General features: G+C 42.0%; 1 protein-coding gene across 4 annotated transcripts in view; it reads right to left on the bottom strand.

The window, feature by feature from the left end:
* Positions 1–7,810: 7,810 nt before the first annotated feature.
* The window catches only part of LOC142850272 (serine protease FAM111A-like), a 178,893-nt gene continuing 170,376 nt past the window's right edge, over positions 7,811–16,327 (bottom strand). For 3 of the 4 annotated variants that reach the window (XM_075973594.1, XM_075973593.1, XM_075973596.1), the window contains 3 exons: positions 14,065–14,145; positions 13,280–13,375; positions 7,811–10,705 (listed from right to left, as the gene is read on the bottom strand). In XM_075973594.1, coding sequence (XP_075829709.1) covers positions 8,948–10,705; positions 13,280–13,375; positions 14,065–14,145 — 1,935 coding nt within the window. In that variant the 3' untranslated portion in view covers positions 7,811–8,947. Of the gene's footprint in view, positions 10,706–13,279; positions 14,146–16,327 lie in introns of all 4 variants that reach the window. The other variant, XM_075973597.1, reaches the window with a different exon arrangement.

Here is a 16,327-nt window from a genome sequence, read left to right as displayed (position 1 = left end):
CAGGCCCCTCCCTCTGGGTGGTCCTTGTTCCAGAATCCTCTCTGTAACTGGGAAGTTAGTAATATATATTTGGGGCTTTTTTCCAAAAGAGTGGACAACTTTCTGCTCCCAGAAATCCCACTGTCACTCAGAAACTGAAGCCAGCAGACCAGGAGCTAGGGGATGTGTGGGTATAAACATGCAACAGAACATTATTTGGCCATAAAGGTATAAAAGTTTGATATGTGCTATGATAGGGATGAATCTGAATACATTGTATTAAATGAAATAAGCTAGACACAGGTGAGAAACATCATATGATCTCACTTAGGACATCTGTGTAGTGTAGGCAAATCCCCAGGCACAGAAGGTAGAATAGAGGTTACCAGGAAGTGAGGAAGTTAGAAGTTATTGTTTAGTAGGTATCATGCTGGGGAATGATGATATAGGTTGGGGTATAGATAATGGGGATAGTTGAAAAATACACTCAATATATTTAACACTACTACACTTACAGTAATTAAAAGTGTTATGCAGACTTTGCCATAATATATTTACTTATATGTATGGATATATGTGAATGTGTGTATATGTATGCATATATAAGTGTATATATGTATGTGTATATGTGTGCATATGTATCTCCACAAAACAGAATAACTATCCCTTTTCTCAGAGACCAGGTCATTTTCCTGTCTGTACATCTCTTATCATTGTAGTTTTTACTGGCTTCAGGTAAAAATACATTTTGTTTTTTCTCAGCATAGCTGAAGGTGATCATTGTTACTTAAATATAAAGGTGTGTGTGTGTGTGTGTGTGTGTGTGTGTGTGTGTGTGTGTGTACATGTCCCTCTGCATATGAGGGAGTACTCATGACTGTGTATATACATATGGAAGCCAGAGATCAATGTTAGGTGTCTTCCTCAATGACTCTCTACCTTATTTTTTTATCTAGAACTTTCTAATTTGGTCAAACTGGCTGGGCAGCAAAGCCCCAGAGCTCCTCCTAATCTCCTCTTCCCAGTACTGGGATAACAAACATGTATAGCTTGTGCCCCAAGTTTAACTGGGTGCCGGCAATCAGAACTTAGGTTAGGTCCTCTTAATTACACAACAAGCACTCTACCAGCAAACATCTCTCAAATGTAAAGTCTTAGCTGAGCAACTTTAGCCAATGTTTTGCTGGTCAGTGTTTTGAAAACAGCTCATGTTTGTAGAGTCAGGCAAAATCCAGAAACCGAAGGCTACACAGAAATTTCACATGCCTTGTGGTCCTTAGCAGAGCAAAGTTTGAATCACTTTCTAATTTTACTCTTGCAAAATACAACACTATCAACACTATACAAATCCCACTGAAGCACAAAAGCCTTGAACTCAGTGCCTTTGGGTCCAAAATTTGATGTAACATCCCTTGAGTGAAACCATTGAACTAGCAAGAAATCTGGGTATTGAGGTATCTGAGAACTTTGCAACTGTGTCTCAAAGGGAGGAGGGGAGGGGATCAGGAAGGGGAGAGAAGGGAAGGGGAAAGCAACATATTTTTAGACTTCACTTTAACGCTTGCATAAAAGAATCATGTCACAGAAATTCCATGATTTATTCAACCAATTTTTGGAAATTTAGGATGCTTCCAAAGGCTTACTATTATTAAAAAAAACCACACGAGAGGCATCTTTGTACATACTTCTCAATTTTGTACTTTTATTTTTAATTAATAATTAACACATGGAATTGGGTTTCATTGTACACACACAGAATTAGGTTTCATTGCACCATTTCCAGATAAATTTATCTTGGCTCTCTTCCCGTCTCTCATGCCCCTTGCCCTCTCACCCCTCCCTGTATCCACACTCATGTCCTCGTGCTGACCCCTGCTTCCTCAACACTCCTTTCCCTTCTCAGGCTCTTTTCTGATTTCAGAGCCTACAATCACACTCACCCCAACTTATATACATACAGACATGCTTTATAAACTGGGATCTGAAATATGAGAGACTCGAGTGCGTTCTGTCTAAACGTGGATTTTGGTTTTTTGCTAATTCCCATATTCATTCATTTTTCCCCTAAAGTAACATGATTTCATTTTCCTTTACAGCTGAATAAAATTCCACTGTATATATGTACCACATTTTCATTATCCATTCATCTTTTGTTTCCACTTAGGCTGGTTCCATTCCTTCCTTACTGTTTACTCTGTTGTCTGTTCCCTGCTCTGGGAACAAAGGGAGCAGCTACCCTGCTAGGCTTTCCAGAGCCCAGTCCCTCATCCTTTCTGCTTCTGCTCTGGCCTGTTGCTTCAGCGCTTGGAGTATACAAGCAGAGGTATCTGTGAATGCCACCACATCCAGGATGTTCCAGCCCCAGAATCCCATGCTTCATTTCTCTCTTCCTAGGAACATTCCCACACTTCCACATACTAGGCTACAATTAGAGTCAGGGGATCATTCTGTCTCCCCAAGTCTTACACCCAGGGGTAGACACTGGGAAAGTTGGGTCCACAGAGGAGGGCCAGAGACAGCAAGGTTAAAAGGGGAACGTGTAGTAGCCCCAAGGGTGCTTGTGACAAAGCAGGGTCAGCCAAGGTGTGAGCAGCCAAGGGGCTCCAGCAATGTTTTTGCTTGCTAAGGAAGCATTGCTTGGGGGGCTGCAAAGTCCTAGCGGTCCTGCACAAAGAGCCGCCAGGTACTGAAAGGGGGTACAAAGGGGTCTCCTGCTGTTAAGCTGTAGGTGAGTTTGCTTAATCAAGACACTTTAAACTACTTGGAAGGACATTTATTTGGAGATGGTCATGGGATCCTGAGAGGATCTAGGGAAGGAAAGCACCTGCCCTCAACACCGATCGCTGACACCAGTAAGAGAAACTGCCCACAACCCACGACCACGAGGGCGGTCGCTCCCGGGATAGAGAAGGGCTGTGGGCGGCTCACCCGTGTCTTGACGGAACTGGTTCATGGACTGCAGGTCGATGATGTAGGGCGCGAGCCGACTGTCCACCTGGCCCAGTACCACGCTGCCCCCGGCGCGGGGACCCGCGCGCACCACCGCCTCGATGTGGTGGCTCACGGCGGGGCTGTAGGGACGCCAGCGGCCGTGCTCGTTCAGCCATTCCCACACCACCACGGCCGAGGCCAGGAGCATGGCGAGCCCGGGGCTGTGGCGCGCCGCTGCCCTTCTCCCAGGCCCGGCCTCCTGCGCTTCCTCCGGCGCCGCCGCCTCCGGGCCTGGATCGCGCCCCCCGCCCCGCGCCCCGCCACCGCGGGCAGCCTCAGCTGCGGCCCATGGGGGAGTCCGCAGCCGCGCAGGCACCGGGACGCGGACCCCGGAGCCGCCCGCCTCCGACCGCGCTCTGCCGGGCTCCGCCGCTGCCGCCGCCGCTGCTCCGAAGGGTCCAGCGGCTTCATGCAAAGGCCCGGCCCTGCGCCCTTGCCGCCCCGCCTTGCAAAGCCACCCGGGGGCGCGCGGCCGGAGCGGCGCTGCACCCGCCTCGCACCAGTTGCGCCTCGGGCTCCGCGGGCGTCCGCGTGGATCGCGCAGCACGGTCACGCCCTCCGCCCTCTCTCGGTGCGGAGAGCGGCGACCGCGGCGGCACAGCTCCCCCTCCCTGCGGCTCGGCTCAGTGCCTTCCAGAAGGAGTCGCCCCTTCCCGGCAGCGCCCCTATTTTGCAGTCTCTGTCTGCCTGTCCGTCCGTCCTTCTGTCTGTTTTGAGCGTTGCGCAAGCCTAGTCCGCAACCCTAGCTTGGAGCTCGTCTTTCTCCGGCCCGCTCACGCACTGGCACACCCACACTCGCGCACTCGCGCACTCACGCACGCACAGCCTCAATTCCTCTTCAGCCCGCCTGCTATTGCCTCATCCTGGCCTGCGATTCTTCTTTAGCTGTCCCTAGAGCTTCTTCGCCCCCTGCTGGTCTGAGTCCTACACTTTTGACCATTGCGAGTCAATGCCAAGGGATGCATGCGTTTATGGCATAAATTTTATGCTGTCTTTATAGAAATCAGAGGACGCTGAGATGTTGTATTGGCTGCTTGAAAAGTGACTATGAAACAAGGAAATAGACTCTATTTTCTGTGCCGGCCCGGATTTTGTATTTTATACATACATATATAAAAGGGAAAGGAGCTACCCCAGACGCTATTGACTATCAAGCAAATGAAGAGCTCAGTGCTAGATATGGGTTATATCTTTTAGAGCTGTCCCACAGAACCTTCGAAACATTACAGGCTATTCCCAAATATCTAGGTTACTCTCCAGAACTTGATAGGAGTGTTGATAAAGACGCCCCGCTTAGGACTGAGAACTCTCTTTTATTCTCAGTATCTGTCTCTGCGTTAATACCCACTGTGTCTAGGGGCATAGACATAAATACTTAGAAGGAAGTTTGACTGTTTAGGAAATAGCAATGGCAGCTTCTACCGTAGGACCCAGGACCTCCCCGCCATTGATTTGGGGCCGGATTTCTAGTGTGGCTGTGCCTTTTCATCCTTTCGCTTAGCAATGTACTCAACGTCTAGTCTCTACCTCCTTGTGAGTAAAACCTAATATATTATAGATTATATTATTATCATTATCATCGTTGTGAAGAGGTATAAACAGTGTGCGTGTGTGTGTGTGTGTGTGTGTGTGTGTGTGTGTAGAACAACTTTGTAAATTCAGTTCTCTTTATCCACCACATGGGTTCTGGGAGTTGAACTCAAATCATCTGGCTTGTGTGGCAAGCTCCTTTAGCCTGTGAGTGTTGCGAGGAAACCGCTTGTTGGTTCCTGGATGCCTGGCTAGCTTAGACTAAAAATAATCACACAGTAACTGTATTAATTAAATCACTACTTGCCCCATTAGCTCTAGCCTCTTATTGGCTAACTCTTACCTATTAATTTAACACATTTCTATTAATTTGTGTATCACCCCCACAAGGTTGTCGTCTACCAGCAAAGTTTCAGCACATCTATCTTCGCGGGCGGCTCCTAGGCGGCTCCCTGACTCTGCCCTTCTTTCTCCCAGCATTCAGTTCCATCTTCCCCGTCTACATAAGTTCTGCTCTGCTATAGGTCCAAAGCAGTTTCTTTATTCATTAATGGTAATCACAGCACACAGAGGGGACTCCCACATCAACTGAGTGGTCTTGTGATCACTGTTGCTAATTTACATTATTTTAGTATTCCTAATAGTAGTGTAGTGATAATGTCTGTGCTCTTCGTGTGTGTGTGTGTGTGTGTGTGTGTGTGTGTGTGTGTGTGTGTGAGTATGCACACATCATGCATTGATGGCAGTGATGTTGAACATTTCCCCTAGGTGACTGTTTCCATCTCCGTATCTTCTTTGACAAATGTTTGTTCATGTGTTTGGCCTCTTTTAAAATTAAAGTTTCAGAACTTTAAAATTTTTCTTGATAAAAATCTTTGGGTACATGGCTTTTCACCACTTTCTGGCTTTCATTTTCCATATTACATTTAAGAATTATTCGGCTGTCTCTCAGATTTGATGCCTTTCCTTTTTCTTTTATAAGGTTTATGACTTTACAATTTATATGTAGATCTATGGTATATTTTAAATTAATTAAATGCCCTTCTCCTTCATTTGTGGCTCAGAGAACTTACTGCTCCGGTGTAATTTATTGAAAAGTTTCCTCTGAATTTCTTTTGGTCAAATTTCTCTGTCAATGACAACTGGACATATTCCTGTGAACCTATTTCCAACTTCTCTATTCCTTTCTATGAGCTGTGTGTTAACCCATCTAGCCATAGTATTTACTGATGTTATACAAACTGTTTTGAGAAGACATATAGGGTTATTGTAAATAGGACTAATTTAGAGTAAAAAATAATGTTTAAAAATCAAATTTCCATTATTCATTTCTGATAAATGAAAGAGAAATTATTTTTATTGCCTGTTAATTCTACAATTGCTTTAATTTCCACTGTGGACTGAATGTATAATCTCTCCAGAACTCATATGTTGGTTTCCTGCCATTAATCATCATCACAGATGTAATATCTGAGTAATATACCCAGTTTCTATACCCAGTGATATAGCCACTTGTTTTTAATCTCAGGTACATCCCTCTACTGCTGTCCTTTCCATTCCCCTCAGCCTTATCTAGCATTTCTCCCAGGACTGGCATTGCCCATGATGCCATGAGCAAAAGCTTCCTTTCTTGGCCCTCTGAGACCCTGCCTGTCATGCTTTCCTGAGGCTGACGTGGATGCAACCATCAATGAGCTATCAAATATGGTCAAAGAGTAACGGGAAAGGCTCAAATACGTCACTTGACTGGTAATCACATTCCTTCCTCTCTCACTGACCCAAAATCTCCCAGGTGGCATGTGTCCTTTTTCCTGGTGGGGTGTAGAAGATTTGATGGTCTCCCTCTACCACCTCTGGATAAAGGTTCTGGAATGTCCCTGGTATTTGTCTCTCCCTATTACCCATGGGTTTGATCTCTTTCCTTCTGAAACGCATGTGGGTCAGGGCCTCTTTTGTGTTTTGTCAGTTAAACTGAAATGATAACGAGAAAAACTGCCTTTGGCAAGGCAGCTAGCTCTCATATTTTTAAAAAATCGATAAAATTGAGACCATGCAGGCTAAACTCTAAGTTAAACTATTTAAATTTAAATATCAAGGTCTTTTACATACTTCCGTTCTTCACTTGGCATACTCTTTTGGGATTGACTCAATGATGAATATCAGTCTTGCGTCCAGCTGTCAGTTTTGCCTTGGCTTCCTGTTTGGAAGGACTGTAGTTCCTGGATGCGTCCGACAGAGGGAGATGTTGTGCTAGGAAATGGCCTCTAAGCAGGTTAGGAGACTTGAAACACCACAGCGGGACTTTCCCACCCTCCTTTACTGACTCAGATTTTGATAGCTTGCACATAGGGCCAGGGGACAAGCTACATGTTCAAACTGAGCAGAGGTCAAACAAGAGGTTCCCTTCTGCACCACTCACCTGAATCCACCCAAATGATCCTATTTTTTTTGGATTCTTTTTCTTGTCTTTCCTTCACTGAAACCTAAGCTCCATCAGTTGACTCTTATTGTTTCCCTCCCACTAACAGAATCACAATAAAAATCAGAGGCTTATCCCATATACTCCTGCTCCGAAGCCCAGGGAAATGAGAGATGCGGGTAAGAATAGCTGGAGAAGGGAAGGAATGACAGTGGAGAGACAGAGAGAGGAAACTGGACTGTCAGCATCTTTTCACACCAGCATCCTTTTCTCTCCCGGTAACTCAATGCTACAGGAGATGGAGTCCAAGTGTCTTCCCCACCCATCATGCTGTCTCTCACTGTTTCTATCAGGTTGATCTGACTTTGACCATGTCTTCATTGGAAAGGAAAGGATATTGTGGCATAGTTGGATGAGTTAAAGCAAGAATGTTGAGTCCTTCTTTGAGTTCCTGCCAATGTGGGCATACAATTATGCATGACCTCCAGAATCCCTTTGGGATAGTAAGCTCTCAGAACTATGTCTTACTTTTTCCACCAACAAAAGCAGCTGAAGATAAGATGGGGGAAGAGTGAGTTCAAAATAAGAAAAAGAAATCACCTCTGGTTTTAACTGTAATTATTTCTAATGTCTTGGTTCACCCAGTGCTATGTATCACATTACTGTTGACAAGATTTATTTCCACAGTAAAAAATTATACTGTGTTTAAATGTGTAAGAAAATTGAACCATGGGATCAGGCTCTCTGGAGCTACACAACATTTTCATCTTCGAGAATAATTTCCCTGTCAGTGGTGATACAGTGACCCCACCCCGAAGAGAACTTGAAAATAATGAGGATCTTTTGGCTGTTAAGTGTTAAGAAATGCATAACTAAAAGACAAACAGCTGTGGAAACCATCTTTATTACTTTAGAGCACTGAGGATACGTGTTTGGAACAAACCAGTGGGAATGCCATTCAAATCATCTTTATGCTTATTACTTCTAACTCACTACATATACACACTTTTAAAATGTTGGTCCCTCTATATTTCCTTTGGGAAAGACAGACAGTGCAGGAGAAAGAAAACATTACACAATAGTGCTAGGAGATGTCTGGAAAAATAAGGGAAACTGAAGAATCAATGCAATTGCTGGTGTATCTGACCCCTTAACAATCATTCCACACCATCTTATCCACGCCTGCCCCTGCCCTCAGATAATCTAAGACCGCCAGCTGTCTTCAGTACATACTTCCCTTGATTTTGATGGTGGTGAGCTTGTTTCCTGACCACGCCTTCCTTTCTCTTCAAGAGAATAGGACTTGAGTGTCACATTGCTGAGAAGTGTTCTAGGCTGTGTCCAGTGTCCTCCTGGCCCACTCCATGGTGAATGCCATGAAGTAAAAACCATCTCTTCCAGTGTTCGCTTCCCATAACTCAAGTCCAGGAGCTCCCAAGTGTCCACATTGTATAGCAGAGACCAGGTCCCTTGCCTGCTCAATGACTTCCACACCATTCCTTGAAGATGATTCCAGACTCCAGTCTTAAACCAGAAAGCCAGAGCAGAAGAAAAGCAAGTGACTTCAGTGACTTCTTGGAGCTAAGAAACCTGTGAGCCAGTGATTTGGCTGAGCTCTGGTCAGCAGGGAAGGAAGATGCAGATAAAACCAAATGAAGCAGTGCCTTTAAATTAGTTGAAAAAAATAAATCCTTTTCCCTTATTCTCTTTGGCCCACAACTTCAGCTTCCATGCTCTGAAATTTTTCATATCTTTGCATCTCCTGACACTAAGTCCACTGAGACCTGATGTTTGCTTAATCTTTTTCATGTTACTTTACTTAAATAGTTCCACTAAACTGTTTTTTGTGTGTTTTTGGAGTTGTTCATGAACTTCGAAAGAATGCCAAGTGCACAGGGAGTAATCTAGAACATCCACCTTTTGGTAGTATCCATAATTTTAAGAGTTCATAAAACGTTATTGTCTGCAGAATAATAACACCATAGGCAATTCCCTTAAATGTGGAAAATAGATTAAATTCTTTTAGGACTATGGGTTCAGCATTTCTTCATCCTGACAATTTCCAAAGATTTTATTATACCAATATTTATTTTGCATAATATCAGCAATAATGGATTCCATAGTAGAACCAAGCTCAATAATATTGTGAACTCCACTTTGATACTTACAAACGAAGCCAGCAGCGTGCATGGCCACCAATGAGCAATTAGAATCAAACACCGGGGACCCAGAAGACCCACCAAAAAAAGTGGTGTCATAGGTAACTACATCTGAATTGCCAAGCAGCTGCTGGAAGCTTCTTTGGGTGTATATGGAGAGAAAAGACCTACAGACATACTCGCCTGCTGCCTTTCTTGCCTGAACATTTTCCTCACATTTTCTTCCTCGATTATATTGAGGGACCACTGTACAACCATCTGTAGACTTCTTTTCTCCATCTGGGTGGCCAATGATATAAATCAACCCATTATCTGGCGCAGGTCCTATTCCATTATACAGTCCGGCAGGGACCTGACGTCCATTTTCCTCTAGTTCTAGGACAGCGTAGTCAAGGTTTTCGCTAGATATCTCAAACCAGGGTTTAACATTAAAAGCATTGTCTTCTTTTGGTGGGAACTCTTCATAATCAAAGATCACCTTTACACATCGAGAAATTGTGCTTGCCCACTTACTTGGCTCTACGCCCTCCCCCACGATGTCATTTATCACATGCCGACAAGTGAAAATGTACGACTCTTTAAAAACAAAGCAGGTGGCACAGCCCCCTTTTCCATTATTGTTCCACCACAGGTACCCAACTGAGTCACTGGCCTGTGAAAGATGTTTGAGCACTTTAACAGAAGTAGAATTTATTGTCAGTTTCCCAAAGTTTTCTTTGTGCATTTTGAATAAGGAAGTTTTCTTCTTTTCTTTGTCATTTTGTTCCTTGATGTATGCTCTGAGTTTTTCTCTTTGTTCTTTCAATACGGGGTATTGATCTACAATGTGTTCATCTACCTTATGAAAGCTTCTGTTCTCTAACTCAGAATTCTGAGTGACGGATGATATCCTCGGGTTGTTTGTTCGCTCAGCCTCAACCTGAAAGAGCTTGCCATCTAACGCATCAACCGGCTGGGTGATTTCTATGACGGTGTCCAGTTCACTAATGAGCTTCCAATCGTCACTCTCTACAAAAGAAAGAAACCTGCCATCCTTCCTCAGAGTGTCCTTGATGGACTCTCCTTTGAGGCCATAGACACAGAGTTTGTTCCCCTTTTTGTGAAGTTCTCCATATTTCAGAATCTTTCTTCTCTTACTCCCAATTGCATGAATATAAAATAGGACATAACAGTTAGATGGATGGTCCTGTGGTTCAAACAATTGCTTATTATCTTCCGGCTCACTTTTACATGGCGAAAATGTAATGACCAAGTGGCAGCCTTCTGGAAAACAGCAGAGGGGCATGCCAAGGTTTATGTACCCTTCGATTCCTTCTTTGCCACACACCAACATCTCTTTGCCTTGTTGGTTTTTTATCTCATCTGTGACAGCACTCAGAGTGTTGAGTGCTGCATACAAGCTACTTTTCTCACTATGTGTCAGATCATATTTCATATTTTTGTTTTTCCTGCGGTTAACATCCAAAGTGATTATAATTTTCTTATTTGGGGGAGGAATCTGATCTTGTTGAATTTTCTTAGATGAAAGTGGTCTTTGGTCCTGGGTGTTGGTTGTATCTCTTGGCATTTTTCTAGAGTTTCCTTTTACTTGAGAAATACTGGAATTATTCTGCCCTTCTTTGGGAACCTAAAAATAAATGGTGAATACTTTGTAACTAAAAACTCCAGTCACATTTCCCTTTTTAGTGTCAACTCCCTTTATTTCTGTGGGAAATTAAATGCCAATTTCAAAAGACCAGTAAATAGAATTAAAACAGAGTTTATTTTGGGATCTAAAATACTACCTCAACTTGCTATCACATCAGTCAGAAAAGCTCCTTTTGTTACACTTGGTGCATTTTCTAACAAATAGTAGGACATACACAAGTGTTATCCAGCTACTCAAAGGTCTACCAGCTTGCATGGATGGTATTTCAAGTTATTTTATTATTTTCAGCAGTATACATTTTATCTTATCTAAGCATAAGGTGTATTGCAATAAGTTTATTAATTTATTTATTTATCATTAATTTTGCTTTTTAAGATTTATTTATTTTATGTATATGAATGTTCTGCCTACATGTATTTGTGTGCTCCATATTCAAGCCTGGTGCCCACAGAGGCCAGAAGAAGGCATCAGATCCCCTTGAACTAGAGTCACCAGGGTTTGTAAACCACCATGTGGGTGCTGGGAATCAAACTCAGTTCTTCTGCATCAGCAACAAATGCTCAATAATCAGTGATTTATTGAGATAGAGTCTTGCTATGTAGTTAAGACTTCCCTGGAATTCAGTGTGCCACCCAGGTTTGCTTCAAACTCATAATTTTCATATTTCCTTAATAGCGTGATTCAGGCAGCATTTATCATGAAATGACTAGAAGCTATTCCCTTTGTCTTTTTGCATGAGCTTATACATTTTTTTTGTAAATTTTCATCACCTCCCATTTTTATAGGACTTTCATTAAGAACCAGGAAGGGGGGAAATGGGGGGACATAAATCAAATTCAGTAAACAGGAAAGTCTCAATGAAAACTAAAAATGTCCATGGCAGTTATTGGTTACTGTGTGCTTGACAGGACCTCAAATCACCTGGGAGATGGGTCTCTGGACACATCTGTAGGGGTGTTGTTTTGGTTACATCAAGTCCAGTGAGAACCAGCCTGAACCCTGCTGGCAACATTCCCTAGGCTAAATCCTGGACTATTTAAGATGATAAGGGGGAATTGAGCATGCATTCATTGCTCTACTATTGACTTTGCATGCAACGTATAACTCTCCCAGGAACCTACTTCTGTGACTTCCTTGCCATGATGGGTTGTAAGAAACTGAGACAAACAAACTGTTCCTATTCTAAGTTGCTTTTGTTGGGGTATTTTATCACAACAACAGAAAAAAAAAACTAAGGCAGTAGCTGACAACTATGTCTGAAAGGGTCATTTTCCCTAGGTCATATTCATCCTGAGAAAGATGTCAATAGGCAACCAGTTCACCGGCCAGTGAAGTCACTCACCGGTAAGGGAAGCAGCGATGTTGGAGCTTAGTTAAAAATTATACCTGTCATCAATTTAGTGACATTAACATTCTCAGTTAAACAGACAAAAAGTATACAAGGCGATGTAAATCTAAATTCTATCTGGGCATAGAGTCTCTTTAAATACATCTCTGTAGTCTAGATTTGGTTAGAAACATACTTTTCACTTCCACAGGAGTACTATAATAGACCTTTATATATTCAAATACTCCTAAATAGATATGGACATTTTGTAAAATCTTTTCTTTTCCTTTTTGAGGCATTCTATAGTTCACTCTGGTATCAAATTCACAGTCCTCTATTTTCAGCCTTTGGAATGTTGGGATTACAGCATTGTGTCAACTTTCCTTGAAAGGGAAAGAGATCACATGTATTCCTCAAGCTTGCTGTTACAGAGTAGGAAATAAAGAGATCTTGGCTAGACATGAGTTTTCTAGTTATTTAGATGCCTCATTTTCTAGAATCTAGACACAAATAAACAAGAAAAAGACTTTGAGTTTGCACATCAAGTGCCTGACACTTCTCAACTGTCTTGATATAATAAAGGAACACTTTGGTCTCGGAGGACACAATTGTTTGTCATAACAGAGCTTGAAAATAGGAGGTTCTGATTATCTCAGCAAACTTGCCCAAGTCTTTATCGTGGGCTCAAGCACTCCGCTCTCTTTTTTGTTTTCATACACAAATTGGACCAACCTTCCTTACTTGCCTATGAAGTTTATAGTAAGAATAAATATACAAAATCCTTTGTAAACTATAAAGTACCAAGCAAATATAGGATGGTATGATTGAAGGGACCAATCATACTCAGACATTTCAGTGCTATTAAATAGTATTAACTTTGTTTCACAGATTGCTGTGACATATTAAATTTGATCTCATAAACAGTATTAATTTTGTCTGTTCCACAGGTTGATATGACATATTACATTTGACCTATTTTATTAAGGCTTCAGATATGATTGTGACTTTTTTATTAAACACTGCTTTGATATAGCTAAAAATCTGTATTACATTCCCCATCTTTGCTGCCATTCACCAAATTAAAGTAGCTGAGAAAGATCCTAGAGTATGTCATTGTCCCAATCAACAATAAGGCATTTTCTTGGCAGTAGATCCTATGTGACCTAAGACCCATGGTGGCTAAGACTGGTACTAGTATATCTTACAAACAAAATTTATAGACATACCTGATGGAAAAACTCGTGGATTTTTTTATTTTTCCTTGCATTGGGTGAGCTCATGGTGAATTTGAGATGAGGCAAGTGGCTCAGCTGAAACACAAACTTCAAAATGGCTCAAGTTGAGTTGGGAATTTAGTTCAGTGGCAGAATGCTTGTCTAGTAAATGCAAGGCCCTGGTTCAGTCCTCAGCTCAGAAAAACAAGAAAGAGTGGAAAGGAGAAAGAGGAAGAGAGGGAGGGAGGGAGGGAGGGAGGGAGGGAGGGAGGGAGGGAGGGAGGGACGGAAAGAGAGAAAGAAAAGAAAGAAAGAAAGACAGACAGACAGACAGACAGACAGACAGACAGACAGACAGAAAGAAAGAAAGAAAGAAAGAAAGAAAGAAAGAAAGAAAGAAAGAAAGAAAGAGAAAAAGGTGTTTTAAGTTTCAAGTTATGGCAGTATCTCTACATACAGACTAAAAGATGAACTGGGTCCTATATCCTATCTTTCCCCTTCAGCTCTGGCCTTGCTTGTCCCAGGATGGTATCCACCAAACATAGTCACTCAAATAACAAAAGCACAGCATCACATACCATGCCCTCTACCAAACACTTAGCAGAAAACATCTGTGTTAGCTAACCCCGTCACTACCATGGAAAGCAGGTTCTATATAGATTTTGTTGAGAGAAAGGATATGCCTGACAATGGAGATGGTGTATCCAAACCCACAGCTTGAAGTAAACAGAGAATTCAAATACACATACCCTACAAAAAGTTTGCAGCTGGGAAACTCAAAACAATGTTCTACTTACATTGGTGTTAAAATCAGCCCTTTGTTTAATAAAGAGATGATAAGGGCAGGAAACTATACAGAATAAGAACTGAGCAGTCACCTGAAAACAAAGGAAATAGAAAAGAATTATCAAAAAGAAGTCTGAAAAGTAGACCAAAATGACAGATAGAAACATTAATTACTACTTTAGGCCTTTGTTTGAAGTGGTATTTTCTCCTGCTGTCTCTGCAAAGGGAACTCTCCGGCAGTGCTAAATATCACCTGAAGAACATGCACCACAGAGGGCAGAAATCTCATCTGTCTTCTGTACGTCGCCATCAGAACAACGCCTAGTACGTGGCCAACCCTAACACTTCAGTTAGAAAGACACATTCAAAGAATGAGTGGAGAGCTTGACGTCTTTTTACAGAGGTTAAATTTTCATTCAAAATCACAAAACTCCAGTGAGTATACTTCGCCAAATTTATATCAACATCGTTTTCTAACTGAAAAGACAAATATTTATCATACAGCAAACAATTTGTTCTTAGAGATTCTTCTCATATTATATATTTTTCTTCCTGAGACAAAGTATCATGAAACTTAGGCTGACCATAGACTTTGAACCCCTGATCCTCCTGCCTCCATCTTTCTACTGTCTATACCAGACACACCTGGCATATGAGATTCAGAGAACCAAACCATGGGTTCTTTCATGAAGGAAAAACACTCTACCAACTGGCCACATATGTAACCTTAGAGTAGTGGTTCTTAACCTTCCTAATGTTGGGACCCTTTACTACAGTTTCTCATGTTCTGTTGACTCCCAATCATTAAATTATTTTGTTGCTACTTCATAACGTAATTCTGCTACTGTTATAAATCATAATGTAAATATCTCATATGCAACCCTCAAAGGTTGAGAACTGCCACCTACAAAGTCTTTTTAACTAGTAGATTGCATATAGCGACATGGTAAGATTTTAACACTAAGTTACTTTCTGTCTGTACAAGTTAAGGACATTTTCTTATATATTTCCAATGCTAATTTATTCACATCAAAATACAACTGAGATACATAAATCATATTTTAAATGTATTTTTCTTTAAAACAGGTTTTGTTTTCTAGCCGAAAATGACCTCAAACTGACCATCCTCCAGCCCCACCCTCTTCAGTATTAGAGTTTAAGTGAACACCACCACACCCAACTTAATTACGCTTTTTAACTCTTTCCATTTAGAAAACTATCAGAAGAAAACACAAACGTTGTCTGCAGATGGCCACCCCTGGCTACCTTCTCTCTGTTTTATAACTGAAGTTCTGAGTCAAGTAGGAGCCATTTATAGACTTAGCCATGATCTTAACCGTGATGTCTATAATCTTAACTTCTTCATTGTGGAGCCTGAGCCCTTGATTTCCACCAGTAGCTGCTGCTAATGAGCTGTGAAAGAGATCTCCTGCCCTGCCTGGGCCTGGTTTCCTGTTGGTGAAAAGCAACTGTAAATGAGACAAGGACCACCTATAAAGACATGCACAGCGGCATCTGTGGCAATGAGTCTGGGCTCAGCTCAGACTGCCACCCACCTGCTGCATGACCCTGGGCACAATGGCTATTTTCTGCTTCTCCCTTACCCTGAGAGGAATGACAGAGTCAGCCTCCGCTGTTGTGAAGATTAAAAAACATGTAATGTGGATAAAGTCTTCAAGCAATGACCATATGTAATAGATAGTTCTGTGAACATTATTGATAGTGCTGCTGTCGATACCAATATTCAATCACAAGTATACTCCTTGGACTGTAGGAAATGAAAGTGGATGAGTACTTGAAGAACCGGACTGGACTGTTTGATCTCTGCAGGCCAAAAATTTTGTTCAACCAGAAAAACAAGCTCAGCTTCTCTGTCTGTTGATGGATGACTCATACTATGAGTATTTAAAAATTAAAGTGCGCAGACAGGCAATGGTGGCTCACTTTAATCCCAGCTCTCCACTCAAGAGGCAGAGGTAGGGGAATCTTTGTGAGTCGAGGCCAGCCTGGTCTACAGAGTAAGTTCTAGGACAGCCAGGGCTGTCACAGAAAGAAATATGAATCTTGTCGTTCACTGGCACATACTTAAGCAGTTACAGTGGGAAATGTGAACAGGCTATGAACCATTCCATGTTCATTTCCAGTATCCATGTTGGATCAAGTTATATTAAAGTGTGAAGTGCCTGCTGTTATCCTCAACCACCCCATTATAGTTTGAGAAGACAAAGTCCACTGAGCTAATTATATTTGTTTTATATTTTCAATAAAGCAATA

The sequence above is a fragment of the Microtus pennsylvanicus genome, chromosome 5 (genome assembly GCF_037038515.1).
Source record: "Microtus pennsylvanicus isolate mMicPen1 chromosome 5, mMicPen1.hap1, whole genome shotgun sequence".
Classification (NCBI taxonomy): Eukaryota; Metazoa; Chordata; class Mammalia; order Rodentia; family Cricetidae; genus Microtus; species Microtus pennsylvanicus.
The sequence above is the reverse complement of the archived record's forward strand: the minus strand, read 5'-3'. Positions and strand labels throughout refer to the sequence as shown.